This window comes from Nicotiana sylvestris, chromosome 3, assembly GCF_000393655.2.
Source record: "Nicotiana sylvestris chromosome 3, ASM39365v2, whole genome shotgun sequence".
Classification (NCBI taxonomy): domain Eukaryota; kingdom Viridiplantae; phylum Streptophyta; class Magnoliopsida; order Solanales; family Solanaceae; genus Nicotiana; species Nicotiana sylvestris.
The window spans coordinates 110,082,868-110,099,825 of record NC_091059.1 but is presented as its reverse complement, the minus strand read 5'-3'; the positions used below and the strand labels follow the sequence as shown (position 1 = coordinate 110,099,825).

General features: G+C 36.1%; 1 protein-coding gene across 8 annotated transcripts; it reads right to left on the bottom strand.

Annotated features, from left to right (window-relative positions):
- Positions 1 to 9,099: 9,099 nt before the first annotated feature.
- Positions 9,100 to 15,348, bottom strand: LOC104228217 (uncharacterized). Of its 8 annotated transcripts, XM_070168581.1 has the most exons (8): positions 14,850 to 15,348; positions 13,863 to 13,975; positions 13,659 to 13,749; positions 12,838 to 12,944; positions 11,080 to 12,384; positions 10,636 to 10,997; positions 9,945 to 10,498; positions 9,100 to 9,862 (listed from the first exon to the last, which is right to left on the bottom strand). In XM_070168581.1, the coding sequence occupies exons 5-6, from the start codon at positions 11,923 to 11,925 to the stop codon at positions 10,725 to 10,727; spliced, it is 1,119 nt and encodes a 372-aa protein (XP_070024682.1). In that variant the 5' UTR covers positions 11,926 to 12,384; positions 12,838 to 12,944; positions 13,659 to 13,749; positions 13,863 to 13,975; positions 14,850 to 15,348; the 3' UTR covers positions 9,100 to 9,862; positions 9,945 to 10,498; positions 10,636 to 10,724. The 8 variants fall into 8 exon arrangements, with proteins under 8 accessions (XP_070024682.1, XP_070024680.1, XP_070024681.1 ...); XM_070168579.1 differs by lacking the exon at positions 13,659 to 13,749; XM_070168580.1 differs by lacking the exon at positions 13,659 to 13,749 and having other exon boundaries at positions 9,945 to 10,495.
- Positions 15,349 to 16,958: the final 1,610 nt, after the last annotated feature.

Here is a 16,958-nt window from a genome sequence, read left to right as displayed (position 1 = left end):
TTTTATTTCATTAAATAGTAAATGCTCATCCACTTGTGACACCGGGTTTTGGGATGTCAATGAAAGTAGTAAGTATTTTGAAATTGTTAAAGATATCATTATTTATTCAGTAGAAATTTATTCCTTATTGTTTAAATGTATAAAATAAGTGATTCAGAAATAGCTAGAGGGATCTATAATCAGACTGACTCTTCTCTTTCCAAAAGTGGAATGCTTCCTTTATGCCATTATCTTCTTGCCAAACCAACTAGTTCAAACGAGAAGTTACTAGTTATTTGTTGTTGGCTTGCCTAACAATGGTGTCTGGCGCCATCACGACCCTTAGTGGATTTTGGGTCGTGATAGAGATGCATGTTCATCTAATTCGATCTTAATTTGGAATCCCAACAAAATTGAGTATAAAAGGACTATTATTCCAACATGAAATGACTGTAGTTGAACTCTTCCGGTCCTTGGGAATCAATATTTTTTTGAGCAATAAGGATAATATATTAAAAACTAAACATCCAACATATTACACAACATTAGTAGTGCCTTGCCATCATTGTTTCCTAGGGCAGCCAACTTAGTACAAACAGTAGTAGAAACATATTTAACAGAAAAACTTCCTCCAGATCCTTTTGATATTTTTCTATCGCCAATTCTGGTGGGGTTGCCAAAAGAGTGATTTTATTTATGTTGGTCTGCATTAATGTCATTCTTCCAAGACATGTGCCACCTCATTTCCTTGTCTGAAGCTATGCCTGAGTATCACCTGACCCTTCTCCCTTTCTTGTTGCAACAACCACATGCAATTATAGACTAATTTTGTGTAAGTAGGATGATCATTTTCTAAGATATTAATGACCTACGATGCATCTGTTTCTATTTTCACTAGTACCAAGTTGTGCTCTATTATTGCTTGAAGACATTCTTGCAAAGCTTGAAGGTCCACTTGTGTTGCTGAGAGAGTTGCAACTTTTTTATGGAAAGACAAAATCTAGCTCCCTGTACTGTTTCTTGCCACGCCACATACTCCTTCTTGACAATTATTTCCACTGAATGCTCCATCTATATTAAATTTGAGCCATCCTCTTGGTGGCTTATGCCATTTTATTTTAATAGGTTTTTGGGTCGTGCTATTCATACCTTTCTCTGTGAGTAGTTTATGTTCTAATGCATGCCTTAAGATGGAATTCCAATTCAGGTAGCAACTAATATTATTATGGTTATTTTTGTTTTTGTTTTTCCATATTTGCCATGTTGCAAACGGGAAGATGTCTGCCCACTGAAGGTATTTGTGATGGAAAGTGTGTTTCGCTTCCTTGATTTGGTATATCCAGTGAATATGGGATGTGACATTGTTATAGCTAATACCATATTCCCTCCAAAGGTGTTTTATAGCGTCACATTCCCAGAATATGTGATGGATTGTTTCTTCTTGTTGCTTGCATGTAGGGCAATTAGGGTTAATATTAATCCCTATTTTAGCTAGATATGATCTAGTGGGAAGCCTATCATGGTAGCATTTCCAGATAAATTTTTTTATTTTGTTAGGACAACATAATTTCCATATCCAGTTAAAGTCTTTTAGGCGTTCCCCATTTTTATCGATGATTTTATAGCAGGACGAAGTTGAGAAGATACCATTTGAGGCAAGGCTCCATATATTGTTGGTATTACCAGTAGGTGGAGAATAGGTACCAATAGCATTAATGTTGTTTATAATGCAAGTTGGTAGGTAAAAAGATAAGTTAGAGAAAGTCTATTTGGTCCCTTTCCTAAAGTCCATTTGGTCCCTTTCCTTAGTTTACCAATTGTCATTTTATCTTCATTAAGATTTAGGGGGCCTTCAATAGCTTTTCTAAGATTTGTTACATTTGGAATCCAGTTTGATTCTCAAATTCTAAGAGAGGTATTCTTATTAATGTCCCATCTAGTGCCTATCTTACAATAGTACCATCCCCTCAAAATACTTTTCCATATAAAGGAAGGTTGATTTTTATTCTTAGTACTGACATATTTACTATCTATGATTTGAGTCCATAGAGATTTTGTATTAATCAACCTCCATACTAGACTAGTAAAAAGTGCCAAGTTTTTACTCCTTGCCTTCCTGATTCCCAAATCCCCCATGTTTTTGTCCTTTGTAACGGAATCCCAGTTTAGGAGATGAATTTTCCTTTTTTCTGGAGCGGAATTCCATATAAAATCCCGTTGGACCTTATCAATATCCTTTAGGGTTTTTGTAGGGAGGAGTGAATATTGCATAATGCGATTTGTGTTGTTGTTTAGGGTGAATGTAGCTAACGTACTTCTTCCTGCCGTATTTAGCCATCTTGCTTTCCAACTTCCCAACTTTGCTCTCATTTTATCAACCACAAATTGGTAGTCTTTGGGTTGGGGTTGGAATTAACAATAAAAAAACCTAAATACTAAAATTATCACTAACCTTGATATTGAAGATTGAGGATAACTCCATTCTAGTTGCTTTAGTGCAGTTTGGTGATACGATTAATTTGGATTTTGTTCTATTGATTGCCTGTCCTGAAAGTAGGCAGAAGTCATTAAGGCTTTCTAATATTGTGAGGGATGTTTTGGTGTTAGCTTTGCCTATTAGGGTTATGTAATCGGCAAAGAATAGGTGAGATAGTGGGGGACTTCTAAGGGTAATTTCATTGCATCCCATTTTCTAATGTCAATTTTGTGACAAATTATTTTGGAGAGCATTTCCATACACAAAATAAAAATGTATGGGGACATTGGGTCACCTTGTCTAATACCCCTCATGGGAGTGAATGATTCTAATTTTGAACCATTAACAAGGATGGAGTAGCTAGGAGTTGTTATGCAAGACATGATAAGATTTATGCTTTTTTGGGGGAATTTGAAGTAACTTAAAGTTCTACGAATAAAAGACCATTCTAGTTTGTCAAAAACTTTTTCAAGGTCTATTTTAAGGATTATGTGCCCTTTCTTTGATTTTGAATTACTAATATATTTTATTACCTCTTGGATTATGACAGCATTGTCACAAGCTCTTCTACCTTTAATGAAGCTTCTTTGATGTGGTCTAATTAATTTGGTGAGGTAAGTATTACACTATTGGCAATGATCTTTGTATTATTTTGTAAATAGTATTACAGAGACTAATTGGTCTAAAATTTCGTAGATTACTAGCATTCTCAAATTTAGGAATTAGACACAGGTAGGTGTTATTAGAAACTTTAGGAATGCAGCTATCCTCAAATACTTTGTGGCAAAGAGTATTTACATTATCCCTAATGGTTTGTCAGTATTTTTGATAAAGGAAAGGGTGCAGACCATCAAGTCCCGGAGATTTATAGGGATTAAAGGAGAATACTGCCTTAGCAATTTCTTGATCCGTTAAGGAATAATCTAGGAACGATAGGTTAAAGGAGGGATCCATATGGGTTACAGTAGTTCTTGTATGTCAAGTAGAGTGTGTTTGGGAAGTTGTGAATAAATTTTTGAAATAATTAACCGTGTGAGATACAATTGTGATCATCTATCCAATTTCCCAGATCATCTTTGAAGAAGACTATTTTATTAATTCTTCTTCTGTTAGTAGCTCTTATGCAGAAGAATTTTGTGTTTGTATCACCATCGTTCAACCACAAAACTCTAGACCTAAGTTTCCAGTAGTCTTCTTCCAACTTAAGGATGTCATTATATTTTTGAGTAAGAGTTACTTCTAATTATTGGAGGAAAGGGCTAATATGATATTTAGGGCTATTTTGGATCCCTCCTAACCTAGCTAGGAGCTTTCTTTTTTCTTTATGGATATTTCCGAAGGTTTCTCAACTCCATAGCCTTACATCAATTTCAAAAGAGCTAGTTGCCTTTAGGAGGTCATTACTACTACAATTTTTTTGACTATCTTAATAATGTCAGGGTGAGAGCATCATATTGTTTCTAAGAGGAAGGGCTTTTCAATGTGAGTAGTGTTTTTGTTCATTAAAGAGATTAAAATGGGATTGTGGTTGGAATGTGTCTTAGGGAGATGAATTATTGAGGCTTGGGGGTATTGTTCTAGCCATTCCATGTTGGCATATACTTTGTCTAATCTTTACATTATTAAGCCTTAATTTTTTCTTCTATGATTTGACCACGTGAATTTGCACCCTTTGAAACCTAGGTCTAGTAATTTACAATAGTTTAGGCTAGCTAAAAATTTTCTAGCTCTATTTTGGTTGACTGTCTTCCCACCAATTTTTTCTTCTGCCTTAGTAACATCGTTAAAGTCCCCCCCCCCCCTCATTAGCCAAGCACCTTTATAATGATTAAATAGATTTTCAATGTTATGCCAAAGGGTATCTCTATTTGTTTTATTAGTACTAGCATATATAGAACTAAAAAGCCAGGATTTGTGATTAGGTTTTACCTCTATCATGATGTGAATTTTCTGATTTCTTCTTGTGAAGTTGTTCACTACAACTCTTGTATGATTCCACAGGAACACCATTCCTCCATCTTACCCCTTCGTTGGTACCTCAATCATCTCTGTGAAGTTAAACTCTTCCAAAATGGATACATGCATAGACATCCTTGTTTCAAGGAGGGTAACCATGCTAGGCTTGTGGGTATCTATTCCCTAAAGTTTCTTCTAAAGTTTGCATTGTTTGCACCTTGGACATTCCAAATAACAAAGTTAATTGGTTGATTCATCATTAGGGGTGTAGGGTGGTTGTGACTGTTCTCCCTCGTTGCCATGGCATTGTTACTCTTGTGGGATGGTACTAGGATAACTACATTTTTTTCCTACTGTTGGATCATGTGTGGGCCTTATATCTATTGAGCACTTGGACAGAGTTATCGGACATCTGATGATGCATTTCTTGTCGAGTCATTATTTGAAGATTAAGATTTTTACCTTGCTTAGGTTTGAAAATGCCACCCTTGGCTCCCCCCGATGTTGGATGTGTTCTTCCTCTACCTCTTGGTTCTGCTCTTGTTGTTGCATGTCCTTCTGTGGTTGAGCTTGTTCTTCTGCTTGCATGGGGGGTTATTGTTGAGGGACAAAAGGTGGTGGAGGTTGTTGCACATCTCAACGGGTGAATATGGGGTTCACCAGTGACATCTCTTTCGGTTTAAAGAATGGAAGGTTGAGAGGGATGTTCGGGGGCATCAGAGTATTGGGATTTCCCGGAACATCCCACATTTCGTGCATGTTGTTGGCTAGATTTTGGTTCATTGATGGAGCCAGTGGCTACAATATGTTGTTCATCCACATCTGATTGATGTAGTTAGTCATGGCTAGATGCATGCCTTCTGAGATCAGTTGTGCTGAGTAGTTTGTGTTCTGGATGATGAAGACTGAGTCCTGACTATTGATCTGCAAGTTGAAGGATATTGCATGCCCCATTAGTCCCAACTCGATCCAGGATTGTGTTTGATGGTTTAGGGGGTTTGGAGGTTGTGCATAGATTACTAGTGAGGTAGGGAGTTGTGGTGGTAGTGGAGGAAGGTTGTCCATTGGGTAGGGACGATGGAGACATTGTATTTGGACAAGTTTGTATCTTCTCCTCATGGTTAGTGGTGTGCGAGGCATTTTGGGTGGTGGAGTTATCTAATATAGGAGAATGTTGTTCGACAGTTAGATTTGTCGATAGTGGAGTAGGGATATTTGCTATTATAGGATCTATTTGCATGCAAGAGGAACTATTTGGCGTAAGGGTTTTAACAAAATCTGGAGGAGATTGCTTCTCCAACATTTGTTGGTTTGGTTCCACCAAGTGTGTTTCTCGAGTGTGGGCATTAGTTTGCATGCAAGATATATTAGTGGTGTTTGTTAGTATTTGATTATCATTAGGGGCTATTTCGTGTGTAGTTGTGTTGCTAACTCGACTGTTATTGGGTGTGGTATATTTATTAGGATTTTTAATAATAGATTTGTTATTAGGGGTAATCATTTGGACGTAGGAATTAGAAGAGGTCTTTTGGGGTGACACGTTTTCTCCACTTGTCTGTCTTTGGGGTGATTTTGCATGTAGGGAACCAGTGGTATTGGCTATACCATTGTTTGTACTAAAAATTATGTGCCTATTTTGTTAGGAAATTATTATTGCTAATGTCATAATTAGTAGTGAGATAGTTTTCATTAATATTAATGGAAGGGTCTAATTGATAATTAGTAGAGTTTTTGCCTTTATCCAGTGTTAGGGGGGATAGAATTTTTATCAACATATTTTAATTTCTGAGTATTGAGGAACTTATCTATTGATGCATAAAAAATTCTTACATTTATACCTGTGTTGATGATCGAGTTCATTGTTGCCTGCTCACCTCGATTTGTGATTGGTTTCTTTTTTTTTGAAAAAAAAACGGTCTACCATTCGCCAGTATTATTTGATGCAGGAGGTGCTGAGTTTTGGCCTCCACCATTGGTTGCGGTTATATTGTGTAGGGTAGAGAGAGAACACTTTAAAGAAGAATGACCTAGGCAGCCACATGATTTGCATAGGATGTTGTCACCCTCATATAAAATTGCTTGTTTGTGCGTACCAATTTGGATGTAAGATTGGACAATTTGTTCCAATGATATTTGTACACATAACCTCGCATATCTACCTCTAATGTTAGAGGATGTACATGCATCAATTTTTAATAGCTTGCCTATGGCATTTCCAATTTTGGCCAGAATAATTCCATCATAAAATTTATTTGGTTGGTAACTGTAGCAATCTAATCCAAATGGTAGTGTAACTTTGAGTTGCTCATGTAGCTACAAAATTTGGTGTCCATTTTTGGTCGGAGAGGAAGAAACCATTAATGAACCATGGTCCATTTTGTAGAGCTTTCCTTGCATTTTCTTCTTTGTTGAACTTGATCGTGTAATAATCTTCACCAAGGTCTATTAAGGAAAAGTTCTTCGTTGGTCTCCAAAGACTTTGTATTTTTGCTCGTAGGTAGGGAGATAAAATATTCTGACATTTGTTCCTATCAATTTGATTATCACTGAGAATTTCCATGGTTCATATATTCGCTGGATATCTTGATCCGATAGAATTATACTTTTTATCTTGCTTTCTCCTCTCTTTTGTAGGCATGGTATAATAGGAGTTTGTTAAACATCCATTGACATAGGTGAAGGTTGATCTTCACATTGATGTTCATGAGGGATTTGGATTTTTCCTATTAGTTTATCCCTATACGAGTTGTTTTGGTCAAGCAAGTTATGATGGGAATGGATTTTTTCAATATCAGGCGGTTTTTGTGGGATTGAAGTTCCCAGGTTGCTATCATGTTGGCTGTGGTTGATCTGGTTTGGGATTGTAAGATTAGAGAGAAGGAAGACCTTCTCTCACTAGAATTTTTCGATAAAAGCAAGTTCCATGGGAATCGAATTTATATAGTCAAAATAAATAATTATTGTTCTTGCATTTTATACATTGTAAATATCTTAGCCAAATACATTTTTATATTATGAGATGAATATGTTACTAGAACTGTTGTGTTCACGTTAAAAGGCTCTCAATTTATGGATGTAATTTGCTTATTAGTTGCATCTCGCCTCGGCTTCTCTCTTGGGTCTTTCTCTTGTTGAGAACTTGTGAGCGATTGTAAGGAACTGATTGTAGAAAATATTTAAAATGGAAAAGGGCCAGAACTGGCCCTGAACTATAGTTTCAGGGTTAAAAATACCCTCCGTCCACCTTTTGGGCCTTTGGTATCCCTAACGTTATTTTCTTGGCCTATACATGCCACTCCAACTAACGGTTCCTCATTTAAAAAAAGAAAGGTTAAATACTAATTACGTGGCAAATTCTCATTAGCTTATTTTAAAACAAAAGACCCATGTCCATACCCAATCTGTTGAACCCGAACCGGCCCAAAATAACCCACCCGCTCCGACCCATTAACAAATAACCTAAATAAAATACGGATTTCACCCAGTTTGTTAGCCATTGTTCTTCTCTCCTCTTTGCAGACCAAAATTCCCCATCTCCCACCTCTCAAATTGAATTCTCAAATTCAACAAAATCAAGTCGGAGTCCTCTATAATGTCGGAATCTTCTACTTCTTCTCGTGAATCAGGTCAGTCCCGCACTTATTTTTGCGGATTGACTGCTAACCAGTTTACTGCTACGACACCTATGAATGGTGGTCGTAGATTCTTCAAATGTCCTCGTCCTGAAGACATTGCTTGTCGTTATTGGGAATGGCGCGATGAAGAACTTCCGGCCCATGTGTCAATGTTTATCCACACTCAAAAGATTTCATTGAATACCATTCGTAAAGAAAGGAACAATTTGAAGAAGACCCTGGATGAATTCTTAGGTAGTAATGCTTCAGATTTGAATAAAGTGTCTTGCTTGGAGAAGAAAGTGTCGAACTTGGATTCAAATTTGAAACGATGGAAAAAATTTATGTTGTTGTCATGGGCGTTTTTTGTCTGTGTTGTAGCCGTGAAGACCATGTGTTGAAGTTGTAGTTGCATTTTTCTTTTGTTGTATTATGTTAATGGCTTGGTTGCAATGAATAAAGTGTTGAAGTTGAAGTTGCAATGTACCCAACTGGGCTTAATTTTTTGTTTGTCAACGAACAAATATGCAGTTTTTGAAGTAATTCTTGTTGTGTTCAACCAAGCAAATTCGACTATTGTCCATTATAATCTCTCTTTCTTTTTCTTTTTTTTGGATCATCTGTTATTGGTTTGTGATACACTAAGATATCAAGTCCTCATGGATAAGTATAATTTACAAGTTTAATTTGCTATAGGTTTGTGACTATATGCAGAAGAGCTTCAGCAGATGTGTGTATTTGTTAGAAATTTTATAAAAGAAACATTTGAAACATTTGTTAGAGCTTCAGCAAGCTAAATGTTTCAAGTGCACAGGAAGTGATCTCAAGCATATTCCAAAACAGAGACTTCAAGTGTAGAAGCCTTTGTGCAGTAGGGCCAGTACTAGAATCTGAAATCAAGTTATCAGTTCAACCATCAGATGGGCACATCTGAAGTATTATCCAAACAAGAACGGATCACTGGGATCCAAACATAAAGATTCAAGACACAATGATATCATCTGTGCCAATGTAAACTAGAGTGCATTTAAAATCAATTCTACTGAAATATGCGCTCTCTTTAGCCAATAAACTAGAGTGCATTTAAGTCAAACAGCATGTTGTTATATTGTTTCACCACAAATTAAGCCCATCAAAAAATATTTTGGGGTGAATCAACACAACACCATTCATAACTGATTCACCACGAAATAACAAAAAAAAGTTTAAGTTTGAATCAGTCATTACAAAACATTCAAGGATCTAAATGAAGTGGCTGCTACTTAGAGGCAGTTTTGGCCCTCTTAGCCTTTAGCTTGCCAACTCTTGCTTCCTTTTTGGCTATCAATTGGTTAGAAGTCACAGCTGCTTTGCCTTTCCAAGTCACCTTTTTGGGTGAATAGGGCAGATTAGTAGGCAAATTTATACCAGTTCCATCTCCCTTGAAACTAATCTTCCTGGTACCGGTAGGTTTTTGGTGCAACTTTCTTTGTTGAAGCATAGTCCAAGCTTCAGATATCACCACTGGCCTCAAATCTGGATCTTCATCATCATCTCCATCTCCAGTAGCATCATCAATATTATCTTCATCTACTGTCATGTTAGAAGGTGTAGCAGCTTGTTTACTTGTCTTCTTAGTTGCAGCATGTTTGTGTTGAATAGGTTTATTTGCTTGACTGGTTTGTTGAGCAGATTTCTTTGCTTGACTGGGTAGTTGAGTTGGTGGTTCACAAGCTGGTGGTTCACTCAAAGAAACATTGTATCCAGGAGTAGTCATAAAGGCAAACTCTGAATTCTGACTGTCTTGAGGTGCTGTCAAGGGCACATCTTCCACTGTTTGAGAACATTCTCCTTGGACCTACAAGACATAAAACATATGTTTACTATGGAACTAAAATTGTGGAACTACAAACTCATTTCAGTAAGGTTTAAAAGATTACCAATGGACAAGTTCTGATATTGTGACCAGGTTCACTGCAGTATCCACATGAAGAAGTCTTTTCCTTGAAGCAGACCATAACCCCTCTCTCTTCCTAGCCTCATCCTTTTCTCTTGTTCTCTTGACCTTTGGTCTACCAATCATTTTATGCACATCTGGTGGATCCATAGCATGTTCTGGCTCAACTTTCCAAAATTTATCACCTCTAACAGGTTATATCTTATGCATATACACCATCATGTAGGCTTCTTTGGAATACTACCAATGCACCTCACTCAAAGGATCAAGCTTTTTATGGAGTAAAGCTTTAATGGCATGAGGGCATGGTATTCCAGTTAAGTCTCATGCCCTGCATGTACATCTCTTCAATTCTAGGTTCACTACATGCTTGTCTGGACCTTCAATCACTTCATATCCAAAGTCTCCATTAAAGTCAACTTCACATTCTGCAGTAATAGCTCTATAATCACTATATAGCTCCATGACATATGGGCTAATTTCTCCTTTCCAGTTTCTACACTCTTCTTCACGATTTTTTAACAAGTTCATCACCTTCTAGTTAAGAAGTTCAAATGAAAAAAATAGTTAAGAAGTATTGAAGGGGAAAAATAATTAAGCAAATGAAAGAAACAGTTAAGAAGGGGAAAAATAGTTAACAGATGAAAGCAAACAGTTAAACATCAAATTTGTACCTTAACTCTAATCTCTTCCAGCATCTTGATTATAGGTTTTTGTATTGCTTCTAAAATCCATTTGTTGAAAGATTCTATAAAGTTATTGTCTACCATATTATTCTTGCAATGGTGTCAAAGTATGCTCTACACCAATTTTGGGGTGTATATCCTACTAAGGTCTTAGCAACTTCTTCAGTCACATCACCCATGGACTTTAAATGATCTGTAAATTCCTCTTCATATGTGCTCCAAGCACACCACCACAACAACTTCTTTAACTCTAAACCCCTCCACTTCTTGCTCCAATTAGCTTCTATGTGCCTAACACACCATCTGTGATTTGCATTAGGAAGCACAGTAGAAACAGCATCAATCAGACCCTACAAAAATGAAAGCAAGCAGTTAAACATATAGTCAAACTAGTACAAAGAAACATGTGGATAAAAAATAATTAGATATTACCTTTTGCATATCGGACATAAATGTCACTCCTTCACCCTCTTGCAAATCCAAGTAACTTCTTACCAACTCTAGAAACCACTTCCAAGTCCTACCAGTTTCTTTATCAACCACTGCCCAAGCTAGGGGATAAAAGTGTTTCACTGAATCTTGTGCCATAGCAACAAGTAATATTCCCTTACACTTTCCTTTTAGAAAAGTGTCATCCAGACCTATTAAAGGTCTCAATCCTCCTTTCCAACCATTTTTCAAAGCATGGAAGCAAATATACATTCTTAGAAATTTCCTTTTTCCTTGTTCCAAAGCTTCTTTGGATATGTTTATCACCACATCAGATCCAGGATTGCTATCCCTCAACTCTTGAGCATAAGCCTCTAATCTGTTATAATCATCAATGTAGCTACCCTCTAATTTCTCTAATACAAGTCTTTTAACCCTCTTCATTGTGGAATAACTAACATTAAGTTTGAATTGTTCCTCCAGATCCACTCTCATGTCTTTCACTTTGTACTTTGGATTATTTTGAACCTTGTTCTTGAAATAGTGTGCTAAAGTATTGGCAGTAGCTCTTTTATTTTTATAAGCTGGATCATAGTTATGTTTCAAGTTTAAGGTCTTGATTTTAAATCCCTGATCTTTTTGATCCAAAGATATATGGAACACAAAAGGACATCCTATGTCACATTTATATCTCACCCTAGTAGTGTCACTCTTCTTTACTTTAAGGCCCTTGCTACTAGCAACTGCATAAAATCCCACAACTCTTTTAGCGTCAGCCAAGCTTTTAAAACTCATTCTTTTTTCTAGTTCTTTGTATTTTTCTAGTTTTTCAGTGACTTCTTTAGTCATTTCCTTCCTGAAAAATTCCAACTGCTCACTATCATTGTCACTAGAATTAGTTTCACTAGCACCCTCTTCATCAGAGGAGTCACAATCAGTACCAATCTCTAATGTGTCAATATTTTGTTCATTATACTGAATAATGTTAGGAGCTATTACTTGTTCTTCACCTTCATGTACAGGAAATACCTGAACCACATTGAACTTGGCAGATAGTATAGATATTAATTTTCTATGCCATCATCACCTTCAACCACATAGTATCTACCTGAAGACCCTGTGACTAAAATCTGTTTCACCTCTCTTAACTTAAGGACTTCAGTGTATTCAGCACAAATATCAATATAAGACAGCATATCCACATCATATCCTTGCAACACATGATTCAGGTTTTTAATGTAAATCACATGAGGCTTCAAGACCCATCTGCCCCCATAATTAAAGATCAAGTCTATCTTCTCAAGCATTCTACAAAAAAAGTCATATACAAGCCATACAATAATAAGATAAAGGGACCCATCAGACATATAAAAACAGAAAAATAAAAGGAAAACTAACATTCTTTATTGACCCTAAAAAACAGACCCCATACGAATAAATACAGAAGAAATTAATTCCCCAAACCCTACCAGAAACATAAAATATGTATGGACCACATGCAACCAACAAACTGCTAAATAACATAAAATATTCAAATTGGGACCACAGAAGAATAAAGAAATCAGAGACCATTCCCTTAAACCATAAATTTCGGACAGCAAAAAACCAATCGGGACCACATGCAATGTGAAATTGACTAAGCAAAGGCATCAAAGCATCGAAAAAACAAGTGAATATTCCTAAAACTTCAGAAGCAACAAAAGTTGACAGATTCAACAAAACCCTAAACATATTTTATTCACAAAAGCAGTAGAATCTTACTTGAATGAGAGAAAATCTTGTATTTTAACTTCAGTTCTTCAACTTTAACGAATATTGTATGCTTCAACCTCTATAAAGTGCAGACATTTTCTGGATTGTTAAATCGCCTAAACATGAGAGAGGGTTAAGTAGAATAAACATTAGTAAAGAAGAGGGCTGAAATCCGTATTTTATTTGTTAATGGATCAGAGCGGGTGGGTTATTTTGGGCCGGTTTGGGTTCAACAGATTGGGTATGGACACGGGTCTTTTGTTTTAAAATAAGCCAATGAGAATTTGCCACGTAATTAGTATTTAACCTTTCTTTTTTTAAATGAGGAACCGTTAGTTGGAGTGGCATGTATAGGCCAAGAAAATAACGTTAGGGATATCAAAGGCCCAAAAGGTGGACGGAGGGTATTTTTAACCCTGAAACTATAGTTCAGGGTCAGTTCTGACCCTTTTCCGTATTTAAAAAGGAATAGAGATGACGGAAATAATTATTTCCAGCATGCACTTATATGAATTATTAACTTAGCACTTTTGAAAAGGAAAATAAGTTAAATTTTATCTTATTCAATTTCAAAAAATGCCAGAACAATTAAGATAGAACTCATAGATTTTCTCTGTCAATATTCTCCCTTGATAAATTATATTCTACACGTAAATGATTAACCTAAAAAAGATTATAATGCATCTCCTATAACACTATTTAATTTCAAAATCAAGAGGATACAATTATCGTCATAATAAAAAGTATTTCAACCCAACGTTAAGAAGTTTGCTAATTATCATTGTATTATCAGTGTTTCTACATAAGTACAATTTATAGGTACGACAAACCTCCTCCTTTAGATCTAGATCCTTTGCATGTTATATGCTAGACAATATATAACTTTGGTGCATCGAATGTGATTATCCAGGAATCCGTCTTCTACAAAAATATTTTTATGCCCATGTATCAATTAGACGAAACAAAGAACCGCCTAAGAAAAAAGTAGTAACATAATTGCCAAACACGTAAAGGAAAAGAAATTCTTTCATTACCTTAGATGTCGATGTTTGTGCAATTCAACCAAGCGTTGTCGCGGATAATCTCTCAATCTATTTTGTATGATCCGTTATTTTGATTTATCGAACTTTTTGCTAGCATCTAAAACCTTCGCATCAAATTTAAGAGGAAGACAAGGCGAAAAGTAAGTGAATTGAATTTAATCTCACGGGTACACGATGAACAAAAAGTATCAATAAAAAATAACAACAAAAGCCCAATTCAATAACTGTATAGCTAATAATATGAAATAAAATGTAGATTAGATGAAAAATTTCCTGCGGATTGGTTGGCATCCATCGCTAGCAGAAACTCATGATCAAACAACAATTATGCAAATCACGTGTAAACTTTGTAAGCAAACAGTTTTTATTTATAGAGGATTAAAGTCAGCACTTAATTACGATCAATTACAAATTAGGTATAATAACTGTGTCTAGTGATGGTAATTTCAAAATCCTAGTATGAGAAAAATTCTTAATTTTACACTTTTATCCAATATGAAATTATATGGTAAAGAAAGACTTTAAATTTTCAAGGGCATAAAAGTCGGTTGATATCTCGGGGATATTTTAGTCGTACAACATTTAACGTAAATTATTCATGCTTTTATAATAATATAGATAGATAGATAGATAGATAGATAGATAGATAGATATAGATTATTATACTCCCTCTTTAAAAAACAATTTACATATGTAAAAACTGTATAAAAAAATATTGTACATTACATTTTCTTGTTGATTAAAATATTTGGCAAATGTTTGAAACTTTTGTGGACAAAGATAAAGTTTTGACTCCCAAACAGTAATTTTAGCATATAACGTAAAAATATGAGATTATTATAATATTTAAATAATTTCTTGACAATCGTTGAAGCATGGTTAATAAGTTAAAAGTTACTAATAGTAGCATTCTTTTCATACTAATGAAAGAAAATTAATACAACAAATATAAAAGTAAGTAAACAGGGAACTAGGGACCTGATGGCTCTTTGAAGTCAAGTTGTATTAACAACAAGGCCCCCTAAGTGTTTGGCAATCCAACTGGATCCCCAACGTAAGGAACCTTAGAAATGCAATCGCGGGGCCACTAATGGAGCATGAGGATAATTTTACAGTAAATCTAATTAGGAAACAGGGTAAATGGAACTTCACAAAAATCTCATTTGATCTTCCTACCCAAATAGTTGATAGCATTAGTGCAATCACTCCTCCCATTGATAAATCTCACAGTATTCACAACGTCTGAAGCCTATCCTCAAATGGCCTGTTTTCGACCTCTTCGTGCTGTCAAATCATAAACGAAGAGGAAAAACAAGACAAAGATTTCAGCTGGATCTGGAACTTACATTGCCCAAACAAGATCAAAATTTTCATTTGGAAGTGCTACCATAATAGACTTCCTACACGATCTTACTTGGCAAATATAGGTATTAACATCGACCCAATTTGCCCGGTTTGCAAAAACAATGAGGAAACAATTTACCACATATTCTGGGATTGCTCTACTATCAACAACTTATGGCATACTTATGGTCTCCAATTGAATGATAAGGCGCAAAATACTCATTGGCTTAACTATATTAGGCAAAATAACAATTACTTTAACCACTACTATCTTTCTTGGAGTGAGGTTTTTCCTTTTGCCATATGGAACATTTGGAAAAATAGGAATGCTAATAACCACAACAATACTTCTCACAAAATTCTATGGACAACTATTATTAACACCTCTTTAGAATATAAACTCATGACTGAAAAGTACATAACAAACTCCCCTCACAAGTCTATAAAGGTAAGTTGGCACAAGCCACCACAAGGTTGGCTTAAACTAAACATAGATGGTGCCTTCAAAGCTGATAGATACCAAGGTGGAATTGGAGGAATTGTTAGAAACCATGTAGGGCGCTGGATAATGGCTTCACCATGAAAGTGCACACACTCTCATCAGCTCAAGTGGAACTCCAAGCACTACAGGAAGGCCTCCAGATGGTTATCACCCACGGCTTGCTTCCGATAGAAATTGAAACGGACGATTCAGAACCAATAACCATGATTGAGCATGACCATCCTACTTACACACGTTTAATTTATGCATGCAGGTTGTTACTTCTTCAGGCGAGGCAGAAGGGCAGAGGTGGATCCAGAAATTCAAGAAGATGGGTGCACCACTGCTGACAACGACGAAAGAGGGACGAGTCGCAATTACCAAATTTGCGATTCAAGCAATTTTCAGGCTAAGGTTCTAAAGTCACAAGAGTTGGGAGCTTGGTAGATGATGAGAGATATGTGAGATAGGCGTATTCTTTTTCTCCCGAAAAATTCAATTTACATACTAAAGGTGTAAATTATTATTATTACCGATTATGTGTCACACCTCCTTTTAGCGCGCCCGTCCCCGAAGGGTTAAATGCGCGAGGGGAGTTTTTCCAATTTAAGTGACAATATTCGAAATGAGATTATTTATTTAATTCAGAGTCGCCACTTGGGAAAGGTTTGGCTTTTGGTGTCCCAAGTCACCGGTTTATCTTGAATCCCAAATCGAGGAAATTTTCGACTTTTCCAAATGAAGTCTGCGAACCAGAAATTCTAAGTAAGGAATTCTGTTGACCCGAGGGAAGGTGTTAGGCACCCTCGAATCCCGTGGTTCTAGCACGGTCGCTTAAATTGTTATAATGGCTAAATATCTGATTTAAATACATGTTGTGACTTATGTACTTTTATTAAGTTTAAAACCGCTTTTATTATTATCATTTATTTTTATAGAATTGCAACGTCATGAAAATGCATCTCGAACCACGTCGCAATCAATGCACCCGTAGTTGTTAACATATTTCGACTCCGTTGAGATTTGGATTCGGGTCACATCAATGTGCACCCGATCTTAAGAATATAATTTACTTAAAGTCGTGCCTAAAGAATCTAAACGCGTTATTATCTTTGGGGATGGCAGTGGAATTCACTAAACAGTCCGTCCCAAATTCTAAGTATTTATCATGATCAATTATTGAGGGCCCCGCAATTTGCATTTTTATTCGGCGAGGCTCGTCTCATTATTTTAGTTACCCTACAGTGGCTGCATTTCTACTA